This window comes from Myxocyprinus asiaticus, chromosome 46 (assembly GCF_019703515.2).
Source record: "Myxocyprinus asiaticus isolate MX2 ecotype Aquarium Trade chromosome 46, UBuf_Myxa_2, whole genome shotgun sequence".
NCBI lineage: Eukaryota > Metazoa > Chordata > Actinopteri > Cypriniformes > Catostomidae > Myxocyprinus > Myxocyprinus asiaticus.
In genome coordinates, this window is record NC_059389.1 from 23,940,141 (window position 1) to 23,967,621 (window position 27,481).

General features: G+C 36.0%; 2 protein-coding genes across 2 annotated transcripts; both read right to left on the minus strand.

The window, feature by feature from the left end:
- Positions 1-1,034: 1,034 nt before the first annotated feature.
- On the minus strand, positions 1,035-10,324 carry LOC127436202 (troponin I, fast skeletal muscle-like). The gene is made up of 7 exons (XM_051690221.1): positions 10,228-10,324; positions 4,942-4,970; positions 3,408-3,444; positions 3,155-3,283; positions 2,957-3,046; positions 2,699-2,875; positions 1,035-1,603 (listed from the first exon to the last, which is right to left on the minus strand). The coding sequence occupies exons 2-7, from the start codon at positions 4,947-4,949 to the stop codon at positions 1,508-1,510; spliced, it is 537 nt and encodes a 178-aa protein (XP_051546181.1). The 5' UTR covers positions 4,950-4,970; positions 10,228-10,324; the 3' UTR covers positions 1,035-1,507.
- Positions 10,325-12,461: 2,137 nt separating this feature from the next.
- LOC127436205 (troponin I, fast skeletal muscle-like) lies at positions 12,462-22,141 on the minus strand. The gene is made up of 7 exons (XM_051690224.1): positions 22,075-22,141; positions 19,252-19,273; positions 19,018-19,054; positions 18,767-18,895; positions 13,772-13,861; positions 13,499-13,639; positions 12,462-12,778 (listed from the first exon to the last, which is right to left on the minus strand). The coding sequence occupies exons 2-7, from the start codon at positions 19,257-19,259 to the stop codon at positions 12,683-12,685; spliced, it is 501 nt and encodes a 166-aa protein (XP_051546184.1). The 5' UTR covers positions 19,260-19,273; positions 22,075-22,141; the 3' UTR covers positions 12,462-12,682.
- Between the last annotated feature and the right edge of the window lie 5,340 nt (positions 22,142-27,481).

Consider the following 27,481-nt stretch of genomic DNA (forward strand, 5'->3'; position numbering starts at 1 on the left):
TGTGTTGTGGCTTAATTTCATTGTGTTGTGGCTTTATTTAATTGTGTTTTGGCTTTTCTGTTGTGTTTTGGCTTTATTTCGTTGTGTTGTGGATTTATTTAGTTGTGTTGTGGCTTTATTCCATCGTGTTGTGGCTTTATTTCGTTGAGTTGTGGCTTTATTTCGTTGCGGGTTTATTCTGTTGTGTTGTGGCTTTATTTAGATGTGTTGTGGCTTTTCTGTTGTATTGTGGCTTTATTCTGTTGTGCTGTGGTTTTATTCTGTTGTGTTGTGGCTTTTCTGTTGTGTTTTGGCTTTATTTCGTTGTGTTGGGGATTTATTTAGTTGTGTTGTGGATTTATTTAGTTGTGTTGTGGCTTTATTCCATTGTGTTGTGGCTTTATTCCATCGTGTTGTGGCTTTATTTCGTTGAGTTGTGGCTTTATTTTGTTGTGTTGTGGCTTTATTTCGATGTGTTGTGGCTTTATTTCAATGTGTTGTGGCTTCATTTAGTTGTGTTGTGGCTTTATTTAGTTGTGTTGTGGCTTTATTTCGATGTGTTGTGGCTTTTCTGTTGTACTGTGGCTTAATTACGTTGTGTTGTGGCTTTATTTCATTGTGTTGTGGTTTTTGTTGTGGCTTTATTTTATTGAGTTGTGGCTTTTTCATTGTGTTGTGGCTTTTTTCGTTGTGTTGTGGCTTATTTCTGTTGTGTTTTTAGCTTTTATTTGCTTTGCTAATTTGTTTGTGTTGTGCACTTCTTGGCTACTCTATCTGTCACAGAAACACAAACAGGTGTACATTTGAATATAATTCATGTTTTACATTTATTGTACATCATTTTAGAAATATGTGTAACCCAAGTAATGTAAAAGTGATTGATTGAAAGTCAGTAACTGTAATTATATTTGAAGAGTTAATGCTTTACATTTTTTGGACTAAAAATTAATTTAATTACAGTAATGAAATACTTTGTAATCTAATTATTTTACATTGGTATATCTAGAGACTATAATTGGATTTATAGTACCAGTCAAACGTTTGGACACATGACTTAATATTTTTTTTAGGATCTTAAAGACCTTTTGATATGCAGGCATAATTGCATAATTGTTTGTATATATGAATTTCTTTACAAAGCAAACATTTTTTTTATTTTTTTTTAATGGATGAGTTGGAACAGAGCGAATGAAAAGCAGCCAACAAGTGTCCAGCATACATAGGAACTCCTTTAATACTGTTTAAAAAAAACACCTCAGAATGGGCCTCATAAAGTTGTTTGAGAGTATGAACAGAGGGTGGCTACTTTCTGGAGACTAGATTATCAACAAACCACAGATACTTTTGATTTGTTTGACACTGCATAATGCCCATTCTTACGTTTGTGTTATTTTATAGATTTGATGACTTCACTTTTATTCTAAATTGTGAAAAATAGTAATACATAAAGAATGAGTAGGTCTGGTACTGTCAGTCAACACGAGATGATGACAGGACACTTATCATTGGTTTCCAATTACAGTGTTCTTCAAGATTCAGACTCAAACATCTTCTTCCTGCCACCCATGCCAGCCTTATCCTCAATGTTTTTACGCCAGTCACCAACATCACGCAGTTCCTTATCCTGTGAAGAAGAGAACAGAGAGGGAATGAATAGAGTTTTGCATGCTTTGTGTGACCTGAAAAATGTATGACCCTGGTACAAAGCAAAATACACAAGTTGCACTTTTCCATACAACAAAATAGTCAATAGTAACTATGGCAGTCAAGCTCCAAAAAGGATGGAAAGTACCATAAAATTGGTACATACAACTTAAGTCACAGTGATTGCTAAGTAAGACTTGTGGATCAACATCTTTTGATATTCCTGGAACAATATTCCAATCAAAGAAACATAGGCCCTATTTACACCTTGCATTAACATGCGTCTCCACTGTGATCGGATAGAATTGTATTTTACAAAATGTAAAACTCTACTTACATATGATCAGAAGCTGATGTGGTAATTGGAAATTATTTTAGCAACTGTTTTTGTTTTTTCACTTAGCAATAGCAGAATAAACAGAAAAAAATACATAAAAAGAAACCCCAACACAGCCCCTAACCATATCCTACCACTAAAATTACTGGAATTACTGGAAAATGATAGGATGATGAGACTGGCGTACAAGTCCATAAACCTAGCCTAATCCTAAGGGGCCGTTCACACCGTACATGTCCTTGAGCTAAAAAAAGACGTCAATCTAGCGCATATTTACATTAAAAAAATAAATAAATTGACAAACAGTGCGGATAGTGTAAACAGTCCCTAACCCTAATGTTAACCCTAATAGAGATGTGCACGAATAGTTTTTCACTATCTCGAATCACTAATCAGTTATTCTACATGTGCAATAGAGGTCTTCAACCCGACCAGAGACCGATGGGACCCAACAAACAAGACTGTGAGTAGTGTTTGACGCATTTCTGTTGCAATAAATGTTCTTTATTCCCGAGTCCCTACTTCCAACGAATAGCTGTTTGAGAACCCTTGCTGTTATCCTAATATTACCATGCACATCCCTATACCCTAACCCTAAAATCTGATTGGTGGATAGGAATGTTGTTTCAGGACCAACAAGGATGTTGACCCAGGAACATGTGATATTTGGCAATTCAAATTAACAATGCTTCAAGCCAGAGTCCAGAAGGTTACGTTCTACACTCAAATCTCACTCACCTCCTCCTTGACCTCCTTCTTCACTTGTTTCAAGTTGGCTCTCAGGTCCATGGATACCTTGTGTTTGGAGCCGAGCAGAGCTTGAAGCATAGCGTCAGCGGACATTCGCACTTTCTTCAAAGGAGGTTTCTTGAACTTGCCCTTCAAGTCGATGATCTTGATGTTTAAATCTTTGACCTAAAATACATACAGTAAACAAGAATCTAAAAATGACCTCGCTGATGTACCAAATAGAAGAAACACCAAGAAACAGCTTACCTCACTGACAACCATGTTGGCTTTGTGCTCTAGAATATATCTTTCCTCATCGATATCATTGATTTTTGAGTGTAACTCTTTGCAAAGCTCCTATTGACAGAAAAAGGTTAAAGATCAGGCTCAAGCTTTTAATGTACAATTTGCATTCACCAGCTTTATTTTAATAGTAGTAATAATTAAATGGGAATTAAATGGGACCTGCAGTTCTTCCTTGGAGCTTGGGTATGACAATGCGGGACAGTGTTCTTCCATGTACTTCTTTCTTTCCTCCTTCTTTTCTATCTCTTCTGAATCCAGTAAGTCTTTTGCAACTTGGAGCATCATGCTCTACAAGCAGATGTGATTCAGTGAGAACCTTAATCATATTTCAGCTGTAGTTATTCTTTTAAATTGAATTATTTGCTGTTGTTTTGGTTCAACACTAATCAGCTACCAAGTTAAGTGGTCCTACCTTCAGGCTGTGTTTTTTACTACTAGACAACCGTTTGCTAATAAAGAGGAGAAATAAAGACATGTTTTACATTTGGATATTCATATCTTTACTGTGCTATCTATTGTAGTTCAAATTTACTTTGTTTACACTTATGTACAACATTTACAGTGCTTGTAAGACAGTACTGTACTAAAATTCCTGAAACATTCTAGTTAGGGGTCTATTTTAAGCCCCTAAAGACGGGATCACACTACACAACTCAAAGTCCGCACCCAGTGCATATGCAACAACTTGTTGTCTTTTGTTTTCGGTCATGCTGTTGCACACACTACATGACTGATCACAGACTGGGTGTGTCAACTATGAGACCATTCGTCCTAGGGATGTACGATAAACGGTTCTGATGCTGCTAGTCAACACTGGAATTACTAGTCGGTCAAAACGGTTCAACATTTTTACACATTTATGTTTGGCTTTATATTTTTACAAAGGCTGCGCTTAAATTACTGTCAAGTTAATGTTACATTTTAAATATAATTAATACAATTATTAAAAAAGAGGATATGGAGCAGATGTATACAAAGTCTAATTTCACCTAGGGGCTGCGCGTGCTTCTTCCCTCTCTCACAAAAATATTTTCTCTGGGAAGACGAGTAAAAAATCTATGGAAATCACTTCGGTTACTGTGTTGGTGTGGGAAGCGGATTTCATAAACATTGGCTTGTAAGTCACTATGGACGTTTTCAAATTTAAGTCTTGTTTAAATCTGTGTGTGCTTGCAAATTATTTTCCTGCCGAAAATGATGTTGATTCAACGAATGCATGCCATGTTCTAGATTTAATAAACAATGATCATAATGCTAGGCAAGAACGTCGCAGATAAATGCCCTTTTCAACTGAATTTAGGGTCGGATTTGGCTGTTGTTGGAATAGAATAAGTCTTTTAAATGGGTCGCATAAACACAAAATGTTTCATACTTTTTAGACTAGTCGACTCACTTAAACATCAGTGAAATGAGTTGTTCTGCACATCCCTAAATCTTCATAGACTGAAGCTAAGAGCCCAAAAAACTCATTTCAATACTTTACCCAAGGCTGCATTGAGTAAACAATGACAATTTAATTGCTTTATTTACTCATTGATTTGTTTGCCGTGGGACACAAAGACAGTTTTTTTTTTTTTTTTAAATGTCTGAGTTGCGTCTCCAAAATATTATAAAAGCAACATAAAATGATCATTAAAATAATCCATAATGTTTGTGCGCTGTACTCCTTATCTTCAAATGCCGTGTGATTTAAATATAAGCCTTTTATGCAGCTATCAGCGTCCCTATCCACTGTGAAACTCTTTAGCTGCCTTGCAAGCACTGGGATTTCTTTTAGGAAGTGCAAATCTAGTTTCCCCATATTGTCAGTGTATCCAAATCAAGAAATATGGAATTTGATCACAATACATTTTCTTTTCACATTTTGAGAAGAAAAGTGTTACCTTCTCAACTTCTCCGTTTTTAAGAAATGGAATAATATGTGGCATAATAAATGGCATACTTACTCCGACATGTTGAAGATGTTCTTTTGCACCTTTTTCACAGGAAGACAAGAGTTTAAAGAGTTAAAAAATCACATATGTTAATCTTATAACAGGAGGACTATTTATCTAAGGCCAATACAGGTGCATCTCAATAAATTAGAATGTCGTGGAAAAGTTCATTTATTTCAATAATTCAACTCAAATTGTGAAACTCGTGTATTAAATAAATTCAATGCACACAGACTGAAGTAGTTTAAGTCTTTGGTTCTTTTAATTGTGATGATTTTGGCTCACATTTAACAAAAACCCACCAATTCACTATCTCAAAAAATTAGAATATGGTGACATGCCAATCAGCTAATCAGCTCAAAACACCTGCAAAGGTTTCCTGAGCCTTCAAAATGGTCTCTCAGTTTGGTTCACTAGGCTACACAATCATGGGGAAGACTGCTGATCTGACAGTTGTCCAGAAGACAATCATTGACACCCTTCACAAGGAGGGTAAGCCACAAACATTCATTGCCAAAGAAGCTGGCTGTTCACAGAGTGCTGTATCCAAGCATGTTAACAGAAAGTTGAGTGGAAGGAAAAAGTGTGGAAGAAAAAGATGCACAACCAACCGAGAGAACCACAGCCGTATGAGGATTGTCAAGCAAAATCGATTCAAGAATTTGGGTGAACTTCACAAGGAATGGACTGAGGCTGGGGTCAAGGCATCAAGAGCCACCACACACAGACATGTCAAGGAATTTGGCTACAATTGTCGTATTCCTCTTGTTAAGCCACTCCTGAACCACAGACAACATCAGAGGCGTCTTACCTGGGCTAAGGAGAAGAAGAACTGGACTGTTGCCCAGTGTTCCAAAGTCCTCTTTTCAGATGAGAGCAAGTTTTGTATTTCATTTGGAAACCAAGTTCCTAGAGTCTGGAGGAAGGGTGGAGAAGCTCATAGCCCAAGTTGCTTGAAGTCCAGTGTTAAGTTTCCACAGTCCGTGATGATTTGGGGTGCAATGTCATCTGCTGGTGTTGGTCCATTGTGTTTTTTGAAAACCAAAGTCACTGCACCCGTTTACCAAGAAATTTTGGAGCACTTCATGCTTCCTTCTGCTGACCAGCTTTTTAAAGATGCTGATTTCATTTTCCAGCAGGATTTGGCACCTGCCCACACTGCCAAAAGCACCAAAAGTTGGTTAAATGACCATGGTGTTGGTGTGCTTGACTGGCCAGCAAACTCACCAGACCTGAACCCCATAGAGAATCTATGGGGTATTGTCAAGAGGAAAATGAGAAACAAGAGACCAAAAAATGCAGATGAGCTGAAGGCCACTGTCAAAGAAACCTGGGCTTCCATACCACCTCAGCAGTGCCACAAACTGATCACCTCCATGCCACGCCGAATTGAGGCAGTAATTAAAGCAAAAGGAGCCCCTACCAAGTATTGAGTACATATACAGTAAATGAACATACTTTCCAGAGGGCCAACAATTCACTAAAAATGTTTTTTTTTATTGGTCTTATGATGTATTCTAATTTTTTGAGATAGTGAATTGGTGGGTTTTTGTTAAATGTGAGCCAAAATCATCACAATTAAAAGAACCAAAGACTTAAACTACTTCAGTCTGTGTGCACTGAATTTATTTAATACACGAGTTTCACAATTTGAGTTGAATTACTGAAATAAATGAACTTTTCCATGACATTCTAATTTATTGAGATGCACCTGTAAGTCATAACACTTTGCATAACATAGTTCAGACTATTAAAGCTGATGTGTGTGATTTTTATTGATGTTAAAATATTTTCTCCTATCTCAGCTTAATATGTAGACAACTATTCATAAACCTTTTGTAAGTTGATTTCCAGAAAAAAAAAAAAAAAAAAGTGTAAACACTATGTCTCTTTGACACTTTCAAACATTGAACTGTTTATCTTAACAGCCTGTTCAGCCCGACATAGCTCAACCAGTAGCGTGAGATTGGGGTGGGACTATCTGTTTGTTTGATATATTGCAGAAGGGGGTGGGGGGGGGATGGGGATTCCGATTTTTTTTTTAAACAATGTATATTTTCCCAATCTGTTTCACAGAAATTACACACTTCATCTTCAAGTATTCATTTAGCCAATGCATTTATTCAAGTTAATTTAATTATAATAATTAATAACATATTTTTTTATTTATATAGTGCCTTTCAAAAGCTCAACCACACTTTACAATCAATTAAATTAATGCAGGAAAAAAACAAAACAGGGTTGAACCCTGCAAATTTAAGTAACAACCTAAGGTTAAGCCCCTTGCGCAAGGGATAACCCTTTTCAAGGGTTAAACCTTACAGCTTTTCAGTTACTGACCACTACATCGTACCACCTCTAAGTTCACAAAGTGTACATTATTCCATAGCATCTAATCCATAAACGTTCAGGGGTGCATTTCCTGTATAAAGACATAACTCATTGCTTAACCACCATAGTACGATGCATCGTTGTAGAAATTAACTAGCTAGTCACGACGAAACCGTGGTAAATATTTAGCATATCCATCGTTAACTACGTTGGTTGAGCTGTCATTCATGACATTACGTTTGGGGTGGAGTAATAACTTCTAAAAATATAAAATTATAAGATCTCATTTACACGTACACCAGAAAGCCGTTTAATGCAAGAAAGCTGCTGATGACACAAAACCATTTTGTAATGCGACAGACTTTCACGCCTTAAACGGCTGCACTCGCATTTACATGATGTTTAAGAACGCCGCTTTCTCCAAAACCCCGGAATAATTAGTTTTCTTAAATGCATGTAAACGTTGTCAAAGTCTTGACAGAATGAAAGATGTAGTGGAACAAAAGATATAGAAGCCTCAGCAATGTCAAATTATGTCCACACAGAAAACTAACAATGAACTATGCTTCTAAACATAGGTGGAGAGCTGTACTTCCAACCACACAACTTTACAATGCAGTTTGCAAATGCTCACTGGAACAACGGTTTCTGGACACACCAAATGAACTACACTGGTAACAATGGAAATTGCGACCATAGTTGGATAATGATGCTTAGAGCATCTTACTCAGTGTCTGGCAACTGTGTACATTTTAAGAAGTCCAAATGGTTCCCATTCTGCCTTTGACTCATACGAGAGGATGTTTTCAGAGAGGTCATTGCAATATGACCTGAAGGCCTGTACACATTCGCTGCAGACACAACTCTGTCCTCAAGAATGTCTTTGGGATGTCAAAGGTATGACAACACAGCTCTGTTATAACTGCCTCCCCTTTATTCCCCTCTAAATGACTGTCTCAAATGTCAGTCTTAATACAACCCGCTCTGAGAGACAGAGTGGACAAGTTGGCTAAGTGATAACTGAATGACAAACTAATTGACTGATTTATTACACTCAAATGGACACTTAATTCCTCAATGGCATATTTAGAAATCTGCTAAGACAACAGTCATGTCATGTAAGGCTATTTAAAGGAGGACTATTCTAAGGACCAATGGAAGGAGAGATTGAGGATATGATTTGAAGAAAACACATGGCAGAATAGATCTCCAAAGAACTGGAATTAACTTAGGATATATTGGGAAGGCCCTTGTGTATCCTAGCGTGAGAGTCAGGAAGACTGTCAGGACTAATCAGCTCTCTGAAGAAAAAAAAAAAACCTTTTCACTAGATTGAAACCATCACACATGGTGGTTAAGACTGACAGGAAGGTATTTTTTGAATAGACTGCATTGACTTTCTGAGGAGAGTGTAGGGGAGAGCGGGGCACACACTAAAACTGGGCTAGTTGTTACACACATGGTTTAAGAGTTTCCACACAAACTGGTATGAAGAAACTTGATTTGTTTAACCGATGCCATATCAAATTCATGTAGAGAAAAACTTGTGCCAAAATTAAAAAAAGCCTTGGAAGATATCAACAAAAGTTCATTTAAGAGTAGCAAAAGTAAAGTTTCACATGAAAGTTAATCTTCATCTCTGTTTATAGTAATTATTTTTTTTTTTAAATGAAGCAAACATGGTATTATTTTAATCCCCAACCTGTTAGCTAGCATCTTCCTTAGTTGTTTAATGCTTAGGTAGCCTAAGTGACTAGCCAGGTTTAAATCCCAGTTGAACAGGCCAGGCACGTTGTAACACTGCATTCCAACATGCCCCTATTAGAACAAACTATTTACGATTCCATGCAGTCAACAGTGCAATTCATGTAATTCCCCTTTATGTGTGTGCGTGCGTGCGTGCATGTGTGTTGTGTCTTCCTCTGTTAACTTGCTTTATTTTAGCCTATTCTGTGGCTTTGTTGTAGCCTATTCTGTGGCTTTGTTGTGTGTTCATTGTCAAGTGTCAAAATTAAGCCATATTTTATATGGCAAAGTTAATGAGTTGGTTTTATTGACATAATATTTAAGTTTATCTTCTATGAATTTTAATTAGATTATATACAGTTGTTAGAAGTGGTTTTAAGCTGTCATATGTTCATGTTACAATGTGCCCCTCACCTGTTACAACATCCCCCGCCTATGGGGCATATTGTAACATTTCACTTTTTCTCTCCAGCTACAGTAGATAATGAAAAAAGTATACACTGTATTCATGAAACCAGACCACATATTTGTACCAGACATGTGTCAAATTAATATGAAAAAAGAGAAACACTTTTAAACTTAAGTGCATTTACAAAAACTTGAGAAAACCAAAAAGTGTTAGTTTGTGCCCCACTCTCCCCTATTGTAAATTGGTTGTTATTACGACCCAAAAGAAGGTGCTGACAGGTGGAGCAAGACTTCAGGATCAGTCTCAAATGTATTGCTTGTGTTGGTGTTCACTTTCAAATGGTCACATCAACAGTCAGTATATCAATCCCTGACCCCTCCTTCTAGGTTGCCATTCAAAATGGTTTCTTTGCTTTTTAGTATTTCATTCTGGTAGAAAAGACTTCAAGTTAGATCGAAAAACAGAAATTTTTCATGAATTAGTGCAACCAAATCCTTTACGATATCATGTTCAATTAAAGATGTCTTCAATAATTTCAAACAAACAACAATTTTATATTTGCATATAATTGGTCCAATTCCACAACAGAAACAAATCCATCACTGAACACAGAATTTACATTTATTTTCATAGCAGAAGCTGTCAAGATCCAATCTTTATGACAATCTGCCCAATCACCTGCTCGAATTCTTATTATAATTGATAATTTAAATAATCTATAATTTAAAAATTCCAACAAGCATGGAATTCCCCAAATCTATGGAATCTAGATAATAAAAAACAAGATGCTAAATCAAGGGCACAGCTCTCACCTTTCAAGAAGAACAGAGTAACTTCTTCCAGGCTGTCTTCTGAGGAAAGATGGCTGTCAAAACGAGACACAGGCAGCAGACTTGTTAAGAAGGTATATATTGCATTCTCTGATCACTCTGCAAATCCTTGGTATCTCTTTATGGAAGTGGATTATCTACTAAACCAATGGGCTGACAAGGTCATGAAATATGGCACTATCCCTGCTTCGCTGTTTCATCAGTATAAATAACCTGTCCTTCAAGATAGTTGTTCTTGAATGTCTTTTTATTCTGACAATGACTGTCTCACAAAGACCTCTTTGTTTTTCTATCTATCTATCTATCTATCTATCTATCTATCTACAGTGGCAAGAAATAGTATGTGAACCCTTTGGAATTACCTGCATTTATGTATAAAAATGTGATCTTCATTTAAGTTACAATAATGAACAAACACAATCTGTTTTAACTAAAAACACACAAATTACTGTATTGTTCTTGTACATATTGAATACATATTTCAAACATTCACAGTGTAGGTTGTAAAAAGTATGTGAACCCCTGGGTTAATGACGTCAACAAAAGCTAATTAGAGTCAGGAGTTGGCAAACATGGCATCCAGTTAATTAAACGAGATTGGAGGTGTGGGTTAGAGCTACTTTAGCTTATAAAAAGTACCCAAACATTTATTCACATGTAGCATCTGCTGACGTGGACCATGCCAAAAGAGATCTCAGAATTGAATTGAATTGAATCTCAAGAATTGTTGCTTTGCATAAAGCTGGAAAGGGTTACAAAGTTCTCTCGAAGAGCTTGGATTTTCATCTGTTCACAGTTAGACAATTTGTCTATAAATGGAGATAATTTAGTGCTGTGGCTACTTTCCCTAGAAGTGGCTTTCCAGCCAAGATGACTTAAATGGCACACCGCAGAATGCTCAGTGAGGTAAAAAAAGAACCCTGGAGTGACAGCTGAAGACTTGAAGGAATCATTGGAACTGGTTGTCATCTCTGGTCATGAGTCTAATATATGGAAAACATTAAACAGGCATGGTGTCCATTGCAGGAGAAAGCCGCTACTTTCCAACAAAAACATTGCTGTACGCCCGAAGTTTGCCAAAGACCACCTTGACACTCCACAACGCTTATGGGAAAATATTTTGTCGACTGATGAAACTAAGGTTGAATTATTTGGGAAGAACACGGAGCACTACGTATGGCGTAAAAAGGGCACAGCATACCAACATGAAAACGTTATCCCAACAGTGAAGTATGGTGGAGGGAGCATTATGATTTGGGGCTGTTTTGCCGCTTTGGGGCCTGGACCACTTGATGATTTACCAAGTTTCTCAAGACATCCTACAGAATAATGTTAGGTCGGCTGTGCACCAGCTGAAGCTCAGTAGAAGTTGAGTGCAGTGAAGCAGCTGGACAATGACCCAAAACATTAAAGAAAATCCACATTTTGGAGTGGCCCAGTCAGAGCCCAGATCATAACCCAAAAGATGCTGTGGAACGGCCTCAAGAGAGCCATTCACATTAGACATATTAAGAATATGGCTGAGCTGAGGCAGTACTGTAAGGAAGAATGGTTCAAAATTCCTTCTGAACATTGTGCAGGTCTGTGGAGGTGGGGGCGTGGTTGAGCGCCGGCTTGTGAATGAGAGATCGGGAGATGAGAACGGTAAGGTTCATCACCTGTCATTGATTAGGTCTAATCCGCAGTTACCGGAAATGCTTGGTTGAGGTTATTGCTGCCAAAAGGACCGACCAGTTAATAAATCCAAGAGTTCACTTACTTTTTCCCCAGCATTGTGAATGTTTAATGGCATGTGTTCAATAAAGACATGAAAGATTATAATTGTTTGTGTGTTGTTAGCTTAAGCACATTGTGTTTGTCTATACTTGTGACTTTGATGAAGATGAGATCACATTTTATGAGCAATTAATGCAGAACAGCAGCTAATTCTTGCCACTCTCTATCTATCTATCTATCTATCTATTGTATCTATAGAAAGGTGTTTATATTTTACCTGTTCATATTCAATCATAATAAAATATTATGTTATCTGCTTAAATTTAGCCATAAACCAAATGGATAAAACAAACTGTAAACAAATACATACTTGTTCCAAAGAATGTGGCCAAAATTATTATCAAAACAGCCAGTTTCTTTTGTACTTGGTCTCTTTTCTTCTTCATGTGTTAAAGATTATTACAGGACTTGTCTCTTGCATTATTTTTTAATGATTCATTGTGTAAGAAAGCAGTACATATACCTAAGCATGCTCATTTCGGTTTGGATTCTTAACAGATATGATATTTGGTGCACATTCACTTTGGTTAACACTTTCTCTCAGAATGCTTTAAATTACACAAATGTTTACATTTCATACATGTGATAACCATAAACAAGCTAGAGACTAATTGGAAGGCCGTTTACAGAGCAGAATAAAATTTCTTTATAACTAATAAAATTAAGACTCCGTTTCAAACATCTTCTTTCTGCCATCCATGCCAGCCTTATCTTCGATGTTCTTGCGCCAGTCACCAACATTACGCAGTTCCTTATCCTATAAAGAGTAAATAAATGTCATATTTAGTCAGAAAACTGACAGTGAGACAATAGATTACAGGCTAAAGATCAGCATCTTCCAGAATTTAGATGGAGGTCTTTGTGTCAAAAGAATTTTGAAGGACAAAGAAATTTAAGGAAATGGGACGACATGATCAAACGGGAAATCGACATGTTGCTACCGAATGTTCATGTACTCTCAAATTGAACCCATTCTGTCAAAATTACTACAACCATCATTCCCCATCAGACATTTTTTCATCAAATCACAGGCAATCACCTTTCCGTCTGGTGCTATTGTTAGAGTGTTGCGCAAGCAGCCTCTGAGACACGATGCTGATCAATGATACGAAGGTTGCATTTTCCCTCTAATATTACAATTTACTCCACTGAGTTAGATTTAGAGCTGGGGTTTGGGTGTAGGGTAAATAAATTTTGCATTCCCATTCACTGTATTACATCATTTACCACTAAAAATATAACTCACTTTTGGCACCACTCTGTGGACATTTCACCCGAAAACTGGAACTCACGCATGCTAATACATTCAACAATAATTTCAGCTTCGGCCACTGGGGGCAGTGATTCGAATTTCGCTAACCACAGACCAATTTGAGCAGCAGAACTTTCAACCTACTGTTGAATTCACAGTGTGATCAGAATGAAAGGAGAAAAATGCTGTTTCTATCTGAGATGCTGTTGAAGATGTGAAACTCACCTCCTCTTTGACCTCCTTCTTGACTTGTTTCAAGCTGGCCCTCAAATCCAGAGACACCTTGTGTTTGGAGCCGAGCAGAGCTTGAAGCATTGCGTCGGCAGACATGCGCACCTTCCTCAAAGTTGGCTTCTTGAATTTTCCCTTCAAGTCAATTACTTTAATTACTTTCTAGATTGTCCTCAATCTAGAGTCAGTAAATGAGGACCATGTCATCAGTACAGAAGCCAAAAGACAAGCAATTTGGGTTGTGCTAAAATGTAGATGCTGTCTTACCTCCTTTGCACACTTGTTCATTTTTATTTCCAGATCGTATCTCTCCTCGTCAATGACATCGATTTTGTGGTGAAGTTCCCTGCACAATTCCTTAAAATCAAAAATTATTTAAGACATTTAGTATTAGTAGTAAAGTAGCTTCTTTGTGACAGCAATGGTAAAAAGAGAGTGTTGCCACCTTGTGGACCCATTAATAAGTGCAAATAACTCCAGACGTGCATGCGCATTCTGACAGTTTTTATTTTTCAGTCTTCAGTGTTTTCACTCGCATCGCCATATCTTTTTAGCAGATAATGCGATGTTTAGCGTATTAATTAAAATTTCCAAATAAAAAACATGTTGCTCGATTGTGCCAGATCTGATGATGAGTCATGATTGCTTTTTGACATCTGTCAACGTTTAAGGAGTGGGTAGATGACATGAAGCGATGAGGTTAGTTAGGTTGATGTCGTTAACTACTTTATGTTGTTATGACAACCAACAACTGTACAAGTTGAGCCTGAACTAATTTTTATTCTAACTAAAGGCCGATTTATACTACTGCATCAAGCATACGCCATATGCTATGCGTAGCTTACCATGTATCCTGACTTGCATCTCTCCAAAAGTGTAACAACGCATTAATGCAGACCACAACAGCTGTAATTGGTCTGCTTTGTAACCAGAGACCATACCCCAGCATGACAAAAAAGAGATCTGAGGTAGCCTTGGATTTTTTCTAAGATTATTTTAAGATCTATGCATCATATCATATTGAATTTGGTCTTGAGAGCACTGTTTTAATTGGGAGCATCTGTTGTTTTTCTATTCTATTTATGTTTTATGTTTCATGTTACAACCAAAAATGATACAAAAAGACAGAGCACATAAAGGCCATGTCCACACTAATAAGTTTTCGGTTGAAAACTAATTTTTTTCTCTACGTTTTGGCTTTCCGTCCACACTGAGATGGCATTTTTGAAAGCAAAAATAGAGCTCTTCAAAAACTCTCTCCCAAGTGGATAAATTTGAAAACTGTGAATTCACGTTGTAGTGTGGACAGGGAAAATGGAAATATCTGAAAATGATGGCGTATTTGTTGTCATGTGATGCAGTAATGTGGAATTATGTGATCTATTCAATCTAAAACAATCAAGATGGCGGCCCATGTTGTAGTGAAGTTGTTGTGCTTGCTTTCCACTTTGGTAGCATTGTTAAAGATAAATATTACTTTGTACAACAGTCACATTACATTCCTTCAAAGGCGATGGGAAGTTTACTCGGAATTGCTATCTGGCGACGGAACACGATGACAATTGCGTTTCAGACCGTACATGGAATGATGATTTTTCACATATGCAGTAAGGGGATTTAAGAGTTTTCATCCGTTTCAGTGTGAACGAGAAACTTTTGGAAAACGCTTGAAATCGGCAGTGTGGACGGACAACGTTTAAAAAATGAAAACGCAATCTTCAGATGTATCAGGATTAATGTGGACATAGCCTATAAGCTTTCGCTAGGTTTTTATTTGTATATATTTGATGACAGAATATTTGTTGTATTCTACTCAAGACTGTTCCAATCTATATGTTTTGACTATATGGTGTACAGTAAAATAATTATATTTAATAAATTATGAAAAAAGAACACTGCAACCACCAGTCAAGAGTTGTTTTAAGAGTTATATTGCCTATATGCATTGTAAAGTCTAGTTTCTAAGCTTTTAAATGACACCCAATTTGTGTTGGTCAAGCATAGTTATTAATTACTGATGAAATTATGATTTTTTATTTTTTTTCACCACGAAGCATCAAAAGCCAAAATATTTATTCATTATTATTTAAGCGACTCGAGAGCAAGCATACTGCATATGGCCTTAATTATAACACATAAAATGGTTGTTGTTCTCCATCTGGATCACTAGTTTCGGTAATTTTTACTTTGCTTCTTATGGAGGCTGGATCTAGAAAACAGTCCAACAGCAATCAGAATAATTGTGGCACTGCCCAGTGGTTGGTCAGGAAAAATGCGGATGGCCATTTGGACACTAAATGAAAAGGTTCTACAAAGAACAGTTAATTGGTTCGAAACATGGGATCATGACATTTTATGAATTTTTTTTAACGGCCACAACATTTCAAGCATAGGTGAAATAGTTCATCTCAACAAATATTTTATCACCCAAAGAAACTGAAAAAAAAACCAAAATAGCCATCACAGTATTCAAATTATATAATGCAATATAAATGATTTAATAGAGCCTATTAGTATTATTTAATTAATTTCATTTTAAGCCTAAAGAACCCTTTTGTCCCAAAACAGATTTCTGTTTTATATAGAACCTTTTTGGCATAAAGAGATTTTTGGAGTTGCGGAAACAATCCTAGGGTCCCATATAGTAGAACCCTAATAAACTTTTTTTTTTTTTCATAAAACTTATCATTCAAAGTCTCAAGATCTACTCACAATCAATTTTTTGGGTGTATTTATTTATTTCAACATTTTTCCTTTATTTAAAAAAAGGGAGTGCTATATCACAAAAAAAAAGAGTCCCTGTATAGATAAGTCAGGCATATGAGGTATCATTTTAAAGCTTGGAATCTGAAGTTTTCAAATATAACCATCACTTCTGCATTTATTTTACATAAAATAACAAAAAAAGGCTCAAAACACTCGCATCGCAAATTAGCGTCATGGGGTAGAAATATTTACAGCTGAAGTCAGAAGTTACACTTAGGTTGAAGTCATTAAAACTCATTTTTTAACCACTCTACAGATTTCATATTAGCAAACTATAGTTTTGGCAAGTTGTTTAGGACATCTACTTTGTGCATGACATGAGTCATTTTTCCAACAATTGTTTACAGACAGATTGTTTCACTTTTAATAGAGTATATCACAATTCCAGAGGGTTAGAAGTTTATATACACTAAGTTAACTGTGCCTTTAAGCAGCTTGGAAAATTCCAGAAAATTATGTAAAGCCTTTAGACAATTAGCCAATTAGCTACTGATAGGAGGTGTACTGAATTGGAGGTGTACCCGTGGTGTATTTTAAGGCCTACCTTCAAACTCAGTGCCTCTTTGCTTGACATAATGGGAATATAAAAAGAAATCAGACAAGACTTCAGAACAAAAAATTGTGAACCTCCACAAGTCTGGTTCATCCTTGGGAGCAATTTCCAAACGCCTGAAGGTACCATGTTCATCTGTACAAACAACAGTATGCAAGTATAAACACCATGGGACCACACAGCCATCATACCTCTCAGGAAGGAGATGCATTCTGTCTCCTAGAGATGAACGTAGTTTGGTGCGAAAAGTGCAAATCAATCCCAGAACAACAGCAAAGGACCTTGTGAAGATGATGGAGGAAACAGGTAGACAAGTATCTATATCCACAGTAAAACAAGTCCTATATCGACATAACCTGAAAGGCTGATCAGCAAGGAAGAATCCAATGCTCCAAAACCGCCATAAAAAAGCCAGACTACAGTTTGCAAGTGCACATGAGGACAAAGATCTTACTTTTTGGAGAAATGTCCTCTGGTCTGATGAAACAAAAATCAAACTGTTTGGCCATAATGACCATAGTTATGTTTGAAGGAAAAAGTGTGAGGCTTGCAAGCCGAAGAACACCATCCCAACTGTGAAGCATGAGGGTGGCATCATCATGTTGTGGGGGTGCTTTGCTGCATGAGGGACTGTTGCACTTCACAAAATAGATGGCAATGAGGAAGGAAATTATGTGGATATATTGAAGCAACATCTCAATACATCAGCCAGGATATTAAAGCTCGGTCACAAATGGGTCTTCCAAATGGACAATGACCCCAAGCATACCTCCAAAGTTGTGGCAAAATGGCTTAAGGACAACAAAGTCAAGGTATTTAAGTGGTGATCACAAAACCCTGACCTCAATACGATAGAAAATTTGTGGGCAGAACTAAAAAAAGAGTGTGCGAGCAAGAACGTCTACAAACCTGACTCAGTTACACCAGTTCTGTCTGGATAAATGCAACTTATTGTGAGAAGCTTGTGAAAATTCCTTTATCAGGAATGTGACTGTACAGATTATTTTGTTGCCGTAGTACCAATGTTCGAAAGATTTTCAAAAGAATCACAAAGTGAAATATATTTTCTATAAGTCATTAAATACAACCATCTCTTTTATGCTCTGATAACTGCTGCTGTAATACCCAAGTAGCCTAAAACTATATATCTGCAAAAATGTTTGCAATTTTTTACTTGTCTGTGAGCTTGTTTGGCTGAATAATCCAATGTTATATCTTAGATGTCCAGAACAAAATATGCCATCCAGCAGGAAAAGTATGCTAAACAAATCATCAGAAAAATATGTTTTCAATTAAATGTTATACATCATCGCTAGGAGGAGGAGGATCTCAGCTTTCTAATGACACCTAGATTGAGCTTCTTGTCCACTCACAGGCCGAGATATTCAATGAAACAACGAGGGTGGTGCTTGAACTGAAAATTAGTCTGAATTTCTATGGACGAGCACATATGTGAGGGCTAAAATGTGTTAGAGAGCCACTTACATTTCAGATCTGTTTAGTGTGATGGAATGTGGTAGAGAAAAAATATTTTTTCTAGTGCTTGCTGCAATCTAGTGGACTTTTCAAAGTGAGGTAGAGTGAACATAACCAGAATTACAATTAGGGCAACAACAAAAATTCTGTAAATCATAATATTATAACCACATTCTATTTTATTTGGGGGGTTCTCTTAAAAATGAGACCAATTTGTTTTGCAATTAGTCAACAGTATGTGTGAATGGTGATCTTTTAAATTTGAGTGTGAAAAATTGCAGGCAGCAGCCCAAAAATGCACCAGAAAATAAAACGTAGACCGGAAAGTAGGGGTGAAAGAGGCAATGGGGCCTGGACATGATACAGGCCAGACTCAAACCTGGGTCCCATGAGCCAACGCTCATGTAATTTCCCAAGCATGTGCACAGCCCCCTGTGCCACAGCTCTGACCTGGGTTTGTCTAATACCTGTAAAGCTTGCATGGATCCTGGAAGAGACAGAGCTGGGCAGGTCTCAGCCATATATCTCTTCCTCTCCACATCTCTGTCCTTTTCTTCCTGTTCCAGTAAACCTTTAGCAATGGACAGCATCAAACTCTGGGAGACAGAGAGGCAGTGTTTTAATTATTACTCACATAGACCTAATTACTTGAGCAAACAGTTCACATCTGAGTGATGGATTCAATTTAGAGACATTTTAAAACAATACCCAATCGTACCTTTAGATGATGCTTGCGACTTGATGACATCTTTTTCCTGGGTGTTTTGAAATGTTGAGATTGACCATGAAAATACATTGTGTTTAATTCAACTCACATTGTTTTATCATTTGTAAACAGAACTTATCCTATCCAATATACTCATTTGTTATATAAATACACATCCGCACAACATCCATTTCCTATTAGAGATAACAAAATGGTCATCTAAATAAATCTTTAGTTTTTACTCACTCAGACATTTTGCTTGTATCCCCTGTGAAATAAAATGCACAAATGACAATAAAAAAAAACACTAGTTTTAATATTACTGTGAATAATAGTGTGATATTTTGCATGCGTATACAACATTTAAATTAGAGAATTTTTTGCCATGTTATATTCTTAAATGGTTTATTAAAATGTTAATCAAAACAACAAAACAGCCAGCAATGACCTTCATATGCACATTGTGTAAAATGTTTTCAATTAATTTGCTCATTCATTCAATCAGTCATTCATTTGTAAATGGGGTTAATTTAGATTCATTAAGATTATTTCTTAATTTAGATGTTACCGCATGAAGCTCAATTTTAGGTTACTTGACACTTTTTTTTTTTACAGTGTAAATATATATTTAGATTAGAGGTTGACCGATAGTGGATTTCACCGATACCGATAACTAAGGTGGTGGAAAAGGCCAATAACCGATTAATCAGCAGATTGTTTTTGCAATCAGTTTATAGAATGTTGAAAAAGTTTTATTTCACCGCTGCCGCTGTTATATTGTATAATCCTCCAGCTCTGGCCACAGAGTAAAAAAAAAAAAAAAAAACTATCGGCATAAATTTTTGCCGATAATCAATAGTTCCAAAAAGCACATATCGGCACCGATTAATCGGTAAAACCGATATATTTCTATCTCTAATTAACACTGGCGGCCAAAAGTTTGGAAGAATGTACAGTTTTTGCTCTTATGGAAAGAAATTGGTACTAAAGTGGCATTCAACTGATCACAATGTATAGTCAGGACATTAATAACTTGAAAAATTACTATTACATTTGAAAAAAAAAATTCTAAACTTCTTAAACTACTTCAAAGAGTTCTCATCAAAAAATCCTCCATGGGCAGCAATGACAGCTTTGCAGATCCTTGGCATTCTAGCTGTCAGTTTGTCCAGATACTCAGGTGACATTTCAGCCCACACTTCCTGTAGCACTTGCCATAGATGTGGCTGTCTTGTCGGGCACTTCTCACGCACCTTACAGTCTAGCTGATCCCACAAAAGCTCAATGGGGTTAAGATCCATAACACTCTTTTCCAATTATCTGTTGTCCAATGTCTGTGTTTCTTTGCCCACTCTAACCTTTTCTTTTTGTTTTTCTGTTTCAAAAGTGGCTTTTCATTGCAATTCTTCTCATAAGGCCTGCACCCCTGAGTCTTCTCTTTACTGTTGTACATGAAACTGGTGTTGAGCGAGTAGAATTCAATGAAGCTGTCAGCTGAGGACATGTGAGGCGTCTATTTCTCAAACTAGAGACTCTGATGTACTTATCCTCTTGTTTTTTGTACATCTGGCCTTCCACATCTCTTTCTGTCCTTGTTAGAGCCAGTTGTCCTTTGTCTTTGAAGACTGTAATGTACACCTTTGTATGAAATCTTTAGTTTTCAAACTAAAGGGGGGGGGGTTCAAGCATTGTATAGCCTTCATTCCTCAAAACAATGATTTACTGATGAGTTTCTAGAGAAAGCTGATTCTTTTTTTGCCATTTTTGTCCTAATATAGACATGGCAGTATTTGCATACTGTGGCAACTCAAAAACAAACACAAAGACAATGTTAAGCTTCATTTAACGAACCAAATAGCTTTCAACTGTGTTTGATATAATGGCAAGTGATTTTCTAGTACCAAATTAGCAATTTAGCATGATTACTCAAGAATAAGGTGTTGGAGTGATGGCTGCTGGAAATGGGGCCTGTCTAGATTTGATCAAACATGTCATTTTTCAAATAGTGATGGTGCTGTTTTTACATCAGTAATGTCCTGACTATACTTTGTGATCAGATGAATGCCACTTTGGTGAATTAAAGTACCAATTTCCTTACGAAACAGCAAAATCTGTTCATTACTCCAAACTTTTGGCCGCCATTGTAGATAACATCAAAACTAATTGATTATCAATAACATGAATTTCCTTCCTAATCAATTAAGTATTATATTGATTTTAGATAATAATCAAACTATATAGAAGGATGGAAAAACACTAATTGTATACCAATCTATTTTCAAATCTATTCTTATAATTTCAGAATGCACTCTGCAATGCCAGGTTTAATATTTTGTCTATGATGATCATTGTGATAATGTGAGTGAAAATGTGGTTATGGGTTTTTCATTTAACACACTTGGCACACCAAATTTAAGCCATTGCATCATTATGTTCAAAGCATCAAAGAGGTCCCTGTGCATCATTCAAGGCATACCAGCCCAAGCCTAATATTTCTTTCAAGATTTGCTTTTACACGAAGATAAACATTGGCATATTTCCATCCAAACCTAAAAGCCAAAAGAGTTTCCATAACTCAGATCAACATATTATCTTTCAAATAACAAGTGTGTACCCCAATACAGCTCTACGATAGTGATTTTCCAAAAGCAATTTTCAATGCTCCCATTAAGAACATGGAATTAATGTCTCATGACAAATTATATTTGAAAGAGAACATTATAGAGCCAGATAATTGATTTCCTAATTGGATCAATGTAAGTTTGAAAATGTTCAATGATGTATTGACAGTTTTCTCAAATTATGCCCCACATGCTTACAAAGAAGACAATAAAAAAATAAAATAAAATAAAAAAAAAAAAACACCCGGATATGCACAAAAGCAACTTTAAAATCTGAAAATTCATTCAAATCAATCATCTGCCAAGATCAACCATTTATTTACAAGCCACAGTGCAGCTGGTCAAGATGCACAGAGACAAACACACAGGTGATAATCCAAAAGGATAAAGCCCAGAACAAGAGGGATAAGCAATAGGAAAGCCAGAAAAGAGAATATAGGGGTCTCACCTTTGAGTTTAAGCAGATTCAGCAGGAAGAATGGAGCATAGTGTCACTTGTATATATTGCATTCCCATATGGCCAAGGAAATCCCTTCTCTCTCTTTATGGCAGTAGATCCAGTCAGAGAACCAATGGGCTTACAAATACTGGAAACATCATATCAAATCCTTCATCTCCTCCCCTCACCCCAACTATATAAATAACCCCTCTAGATTCTGATTTTTATTTTTAATCAAACAAACACCAGTCCACAAAGTTGAGAGAAAGGGCTATTAGTGATACAAATCTGAGATAAACAGACACCAGAGGAAGTGATAGAAAGTGTTATTTTTCTTTTTAATAAAAATGCGTTTTCGGGTTTCACATAAGTTTTGTATGATGTATCAAGAAAGAAATGCCTGTATCAACTGTATCATATTAATTCATGTTTATATATAAAATATTGAATATAAATATAAAGACCAGCACTTTTCAAGCAACTAATTTGATGACCCAGAACCTTTTTATTGAGTTGTGGATTTATTTTTTACAAAAAAAATATAATTTTTTTTTTTTTTTGTTTAAATACAGACTTTACTTATTGACCTGTTGATGAATTCATGATTTGTCAGAGACAGACAGTGGAAGAAGTAGGGCTGGGTATTGATACAGATTTTCTGATTCGATTCAGATTTCGATTCGATCCGATATCGATTCATATGGGTATATTTTAGTTATAATGTCCCTTTTGCTTACATATGAAATCAATTCTCTCCCAGCACTAATACTCTGAATTATACAGGGGACCTTCTAATAGGTACAATATGAAAATATAAATTTTACTAATAATATTTTATTAGTTTTTAATCATTTTGATCATATTTTAGTTTAAAAAAAATTACAAATCAATGAAAATCAATCAAAAAATATTATATTATATTGCATATATTATATTTTGTTACATGTTTATTGTTTAATTGCATAATGTGTACAATTTACTGGTATTTACATTGATTTGTTGAACATGTGCTAAAAACCGGTACTGTCTCTTTAAGGAAACCATGTGTTTCTCTAAAGAGTGTCTGTAGATGAGCACATGTTAATGAGATTCGAATGGCTTTTTCTCATGTGCTATGCCTGATTAGAATTAAATGTTTATTTATTTATCACAGGGGTGGGTTACGATTTCTGAGGCCCAACCCGGGTCCCCATTTCGAAAAAATTTGCTTAAAAAAAATCACAAAGTTGATTTTAAATCATAATTTCAAATTCATCAGCCATTGTAGCCAAGTACATTCAAAATGTTAAATTAAATAAAAATCTAGTTCAAGATAATTAATGCAGACAAAACAGAGATAAAAAAATAAAATAAAAACAAATCTATATTTACCTACATATATTTTTAAAAAAAACTTTTTTCTTTCTTTTTTTTTTTTTTTGTAAACAGTGTGTGCAAAACGACTTCACCCAGTAACAATTTGGAATTACGTTGTTACAGTACATATTAATATTATAACCCAACAATTATTTATTGTTGCCAAGTTTGTCATTATAATATGAGACAGCATTATTATTATTATTACTTTGAGGATTTTTTTGTATACAATAGAAATATATTTCTGTCTGGAGCTTATATTCTGACGCTGCAGTGTATTGTTCATCATGTTGCAAAAGGCTGTATTTTATGTAAGCATTGTAGGCAACATTCGTAACTATAACAGTAAACACAAACGGCATGGAGGCCCCTCAGCACACTAGAGCAGAAGGGAAAAAAACATTGCCGTTTATCAAGCGCTGAAACTTTGCCTGGTGCAGCACAATCTAGAATAATGTTAAACATTGTAACAGTCACCTCTTTGCAACCTGAACTTGTTCAGAACGTTAAATATTTGTGACACCTGCGCTAAAAGCAATCTAGACGCAGCGCAACGACTGAAACAGAACGCAGGTGTCTCGACATGCATTTTTGAAACCTGAAGTTCTTATTAACATAACGCAGTGTCTAAAAATGTGCCAGTCCTGCATGAGACACTGAAGAAAGAGCGAGACACAGTGCAGCAGTCAAGGACATTTGTCCAGCGTGGGTTTACAATAGAAAAACAATGGAAAACAGAGCAGATGCATGCAAAAACACTTTCTGTGTGAAAGGCCCTAACTCATCTGTTCACGCGTATCTGTGTGAGTGAAAGCGCGTGGGCAAAACAAGTTTGGAAGGCCTGTATATTTGTTCATAAATTACAATTAAAACCGCTACTGTTTTATCAGAAACTGACTGTAAAGAACAGAAAGAGTATTAAAAGAGAAGTTATTTATTGACAAATCGGTTGCGTGGATCTCGTCTTTGGACACACATTACACGGAACAACATTTACTCTCAACACACAGTGATAGGATCTCATTGCTGAATACTCCACAACTAAACTACATTCACCACTATACAAACTCATTCACTGGTGATTGAAATCTAAACATTTACTGGCCAGTTGTCAAATATATACGTTTTTAATCTCATTGCACGAAATTTGGTTGCAAATGATTTCCTCTCATTGTAGTAGAGGGTTGCGCACAGAGTAAAAGATCGATCTTGGAATTTAAGAATTGATGCATCGGAAAATCAATATTTTTACCCACCTCTAGGCAGAACCAATCAGAATTTAATCCAGAAGAGTTGCCATTAGCATGTTGCTACACTAACAACACTATACTCTATCACACACAAATATTAGGTAAAATAGTTCATTTTTAGGTATCATTAACTATTTCATCTGCCTAATAACCTCACTGATGTTCTTTGTCTCAAAACAAGAACAAGAATTTGTGGATTTAGATACAACTTGTGACTCATTATTTGATCAGACTGATCTGATCAGACATTTTTACACAAAGTTGGATTAGAAATACAAATTAACCAGATTTATTTCCAAGATGATAACAATGTAGCATCTGTGTAAAACATTTAGCATTGCGTAAAGCATTCGGTTTCAAATACAATTTTAAGTGTGATAGTATTCCATTCCGAGCATAGTCATCTACTCATATCATTTTACACTGTGCAACCAGCAACATTCAGTTGTCTCTTAAAACAGAGAGATACAGGTCTAGATTGGAAACAAAGTCCATTTCGAGGCATGTCAGTTCACTCGGTAGCCATATTGGGAACTTTCACAGGCAGCTGTTTTCTGTGGATACAAGTGGCATAACATTTCAGATCCTATCTTCTTAAATTGGGAAACACTAAAATCTCTTAAAAGGTTGGTCAAGATTATGAATGAAATAAAAATTTTCAACTCTGCAGTAAAATCTGACAACAATGGTATCATAAATTGTGCTTCTTTTGCTCAGATGAAAGAAAAAAAAAATGCTATTTTTCAGGCTGGTCCAGCTAATGCACATTCTCTAATTAACTGACAGGCGATGTCTGTATCCTAAAGGTGATTGACTCTTTTACTAGTAAGATGGGACTTCCTTTTCTACATCCGCCATATTGGGTGTTCTCCCACTTATTTTTAAAAAAGTGCTCTGTCTTGTGCTAAATAGTCTCTAGTGGAAACATTTGTGCTTATTCAGTACATGAGCCTGCAGGGAGACTGAATACATGAGGAGTGGCAGCTTTCATACTATACTATTTCTGTTTCTAAATGGCCAGGCTGAGTGCTGATGGCTACTTGGGAGTATCCCACCCCAGGCACTCAAATATAGTGTGATAATTGGTACAGCTGTCGAGCAAAGAGGAGGAGGAACTAAAGGGAATGTGAAAATGTTGCACTTAAAAGAAAAGAATGGAGCAATTTAAGAAAATTAAGCAATAGGTGGACATATACAACCCCAATTACAAAAAAGTTGGGACAGTATGAAAAATGCTAATAAAAACAAAAATTTGTAAATTATATTTACCCTTTGCCTTATTGAAAGGTTTTGTCTTGCCCTTTACGCGCCGAGATTTGACCAGATTTCTTGAATCTTTTAACTGTATTGTGCACTGTAAAGGGTGAAATGCCCAGAATCCTTCCAATTTGTCTTGGGGGACATTGTTCTCAGAGTGCTGGATTATTTGCTGAAGCATCTTTTGGCAAATTGACAAATCTTGAACGATCCTTGCTCTTGAAGGACTAGGCTGTTTTTGGAGGATCCTTATACAGTATACAGTATTAAGACACAATTGCCTCACCTGTTTTAACATCTCCTGTTTCACATCCCCTTGTTATTTCAACTTGTCAGATTGTTATTAGTCTTAAATTGCCCATCTCAACTTTTTTGGAGCGTGTTGCAATCATCTGATTTGAAATTACTGTACATTTTCAAAAAAACTATGAAATTCACAAGGTAAAACATCATATAATGTGTAGTTGTAATGCTTTCAATATAGCAAAGGCTGAATATAATTTACGTGGGTATAGTATAATAGTATATGCGGTAGTTACATATGTTTAGTTATATACTGACATCTTACATGACACAAACACTCTTAACCTGAACTGCTTGCTGATGCTTGTAGCTGGAATGATCCATGAGGTTCCCACTCAGCATCTTAAACTTGCTGGGGGGGTGTCATGGTGTTCTCGGTCCTTTAAAATAGTATATGCGGTAAATAGTTTTGAGAAAAAAGGCTTTAAATACATTAACGTTTTTTTTTTTTTGTAATGCGACCAGAATTTGATCATTTTTGGTTTTAAATATGTTTTTTTAAGTTCACACAGTACAAGACAAACACTGTCTGCATTGCTAGCAATTTGCCTGTTTCAGTCATATTTTCTTTCTTTTTTGTGCTGAATCAAAAGAAAAGTATAATTTGAATTTCTTCTCATCGTTGATGTATCTGTAATATGACATGACATCAGCTGGCTAGCAAAAAGAAAATACACAAAATTATTAAAATCTCAAATGACACTGACGAGCGGTGTTAGACTACTGAGCGTGGTAAAAATTTAACTTTTTTTTAAAACCTTTATGTTATTCCTACAACAGCTTAATGACAATTAAACAGCAGTGCATAATGAACTGCAGCAGAACAGCAACAAGGATATCAATTATTGGGCGGGACAATCTGGCCATACCTTGGGTCCATGTATATTGCGGGTACGGCCCTGCAGAAATCTAAAGCTTATAATTTTACAAAAGCAATTCATCAATTACACATTGATTCCTCTGTTAAAACTTGTGTATTATTTGAGCTTAAGTTGTTTAAATAGCAGTTTTTAAGGTCGTTTTATTGTTTACAGCGTTGCGGCGTCATGGCAGCAAAGTTGGAAAATTGTATATAACTTTACACAGAAAAGGTTAGTTAGCGATTTTATCACACTAAAATCATATTAAATGATTTTACATGATTTACCATGTAAAAAAATTTCTGCAGTTACATTCCCTTGCACTATCTGTATATAACAGATTTGTATTTGTAACATACAGTAAGTATATATATTGTCTTATTGTTTATT

What these genes read in the sequence shown, in the direction of transcription:
- LOC127436202 (XM_051690221.1), bottom strand. An exon ending in GTAAAAAACACAGCCTGAAG is followed by an intron (nt 3,284 to 3,407) that starts GTAGGACCACTT and finishes ATCTGCTTGTAG; the next exon opens with AGCATGATGCTCCAAGTTGC. An exon ending in AGAAGGAGGTCAAGGAGGAG is followed by an intron (nt 1,604 to 2,698) that starts GTGAGTGAGATT and finishes TCTTCTTCACAG; the next exon opens with GATAAGGAACTGCGTGATGT.
- LOC127436205 (XM_051690224.1), bottom strand. An exon ending in GTCGCAAGCATCATCTAAAG is followed by an intron (nt 18,896 to 19,017) that starts GTACGATTGGGT and finishes TCTGTCTCCCAG; the next exon opens with AGTTTGATGCTGTCCATTGC. An exon ending in TGAACAAGTGTGCAAAGGAG is followed by an intron (nt 13,640 to 13,771) that starts GTAAGACAGCAT and finishes ATTGACTTGAAG; the next exon opens with GGAAAATTCAAGAAGCCAAC.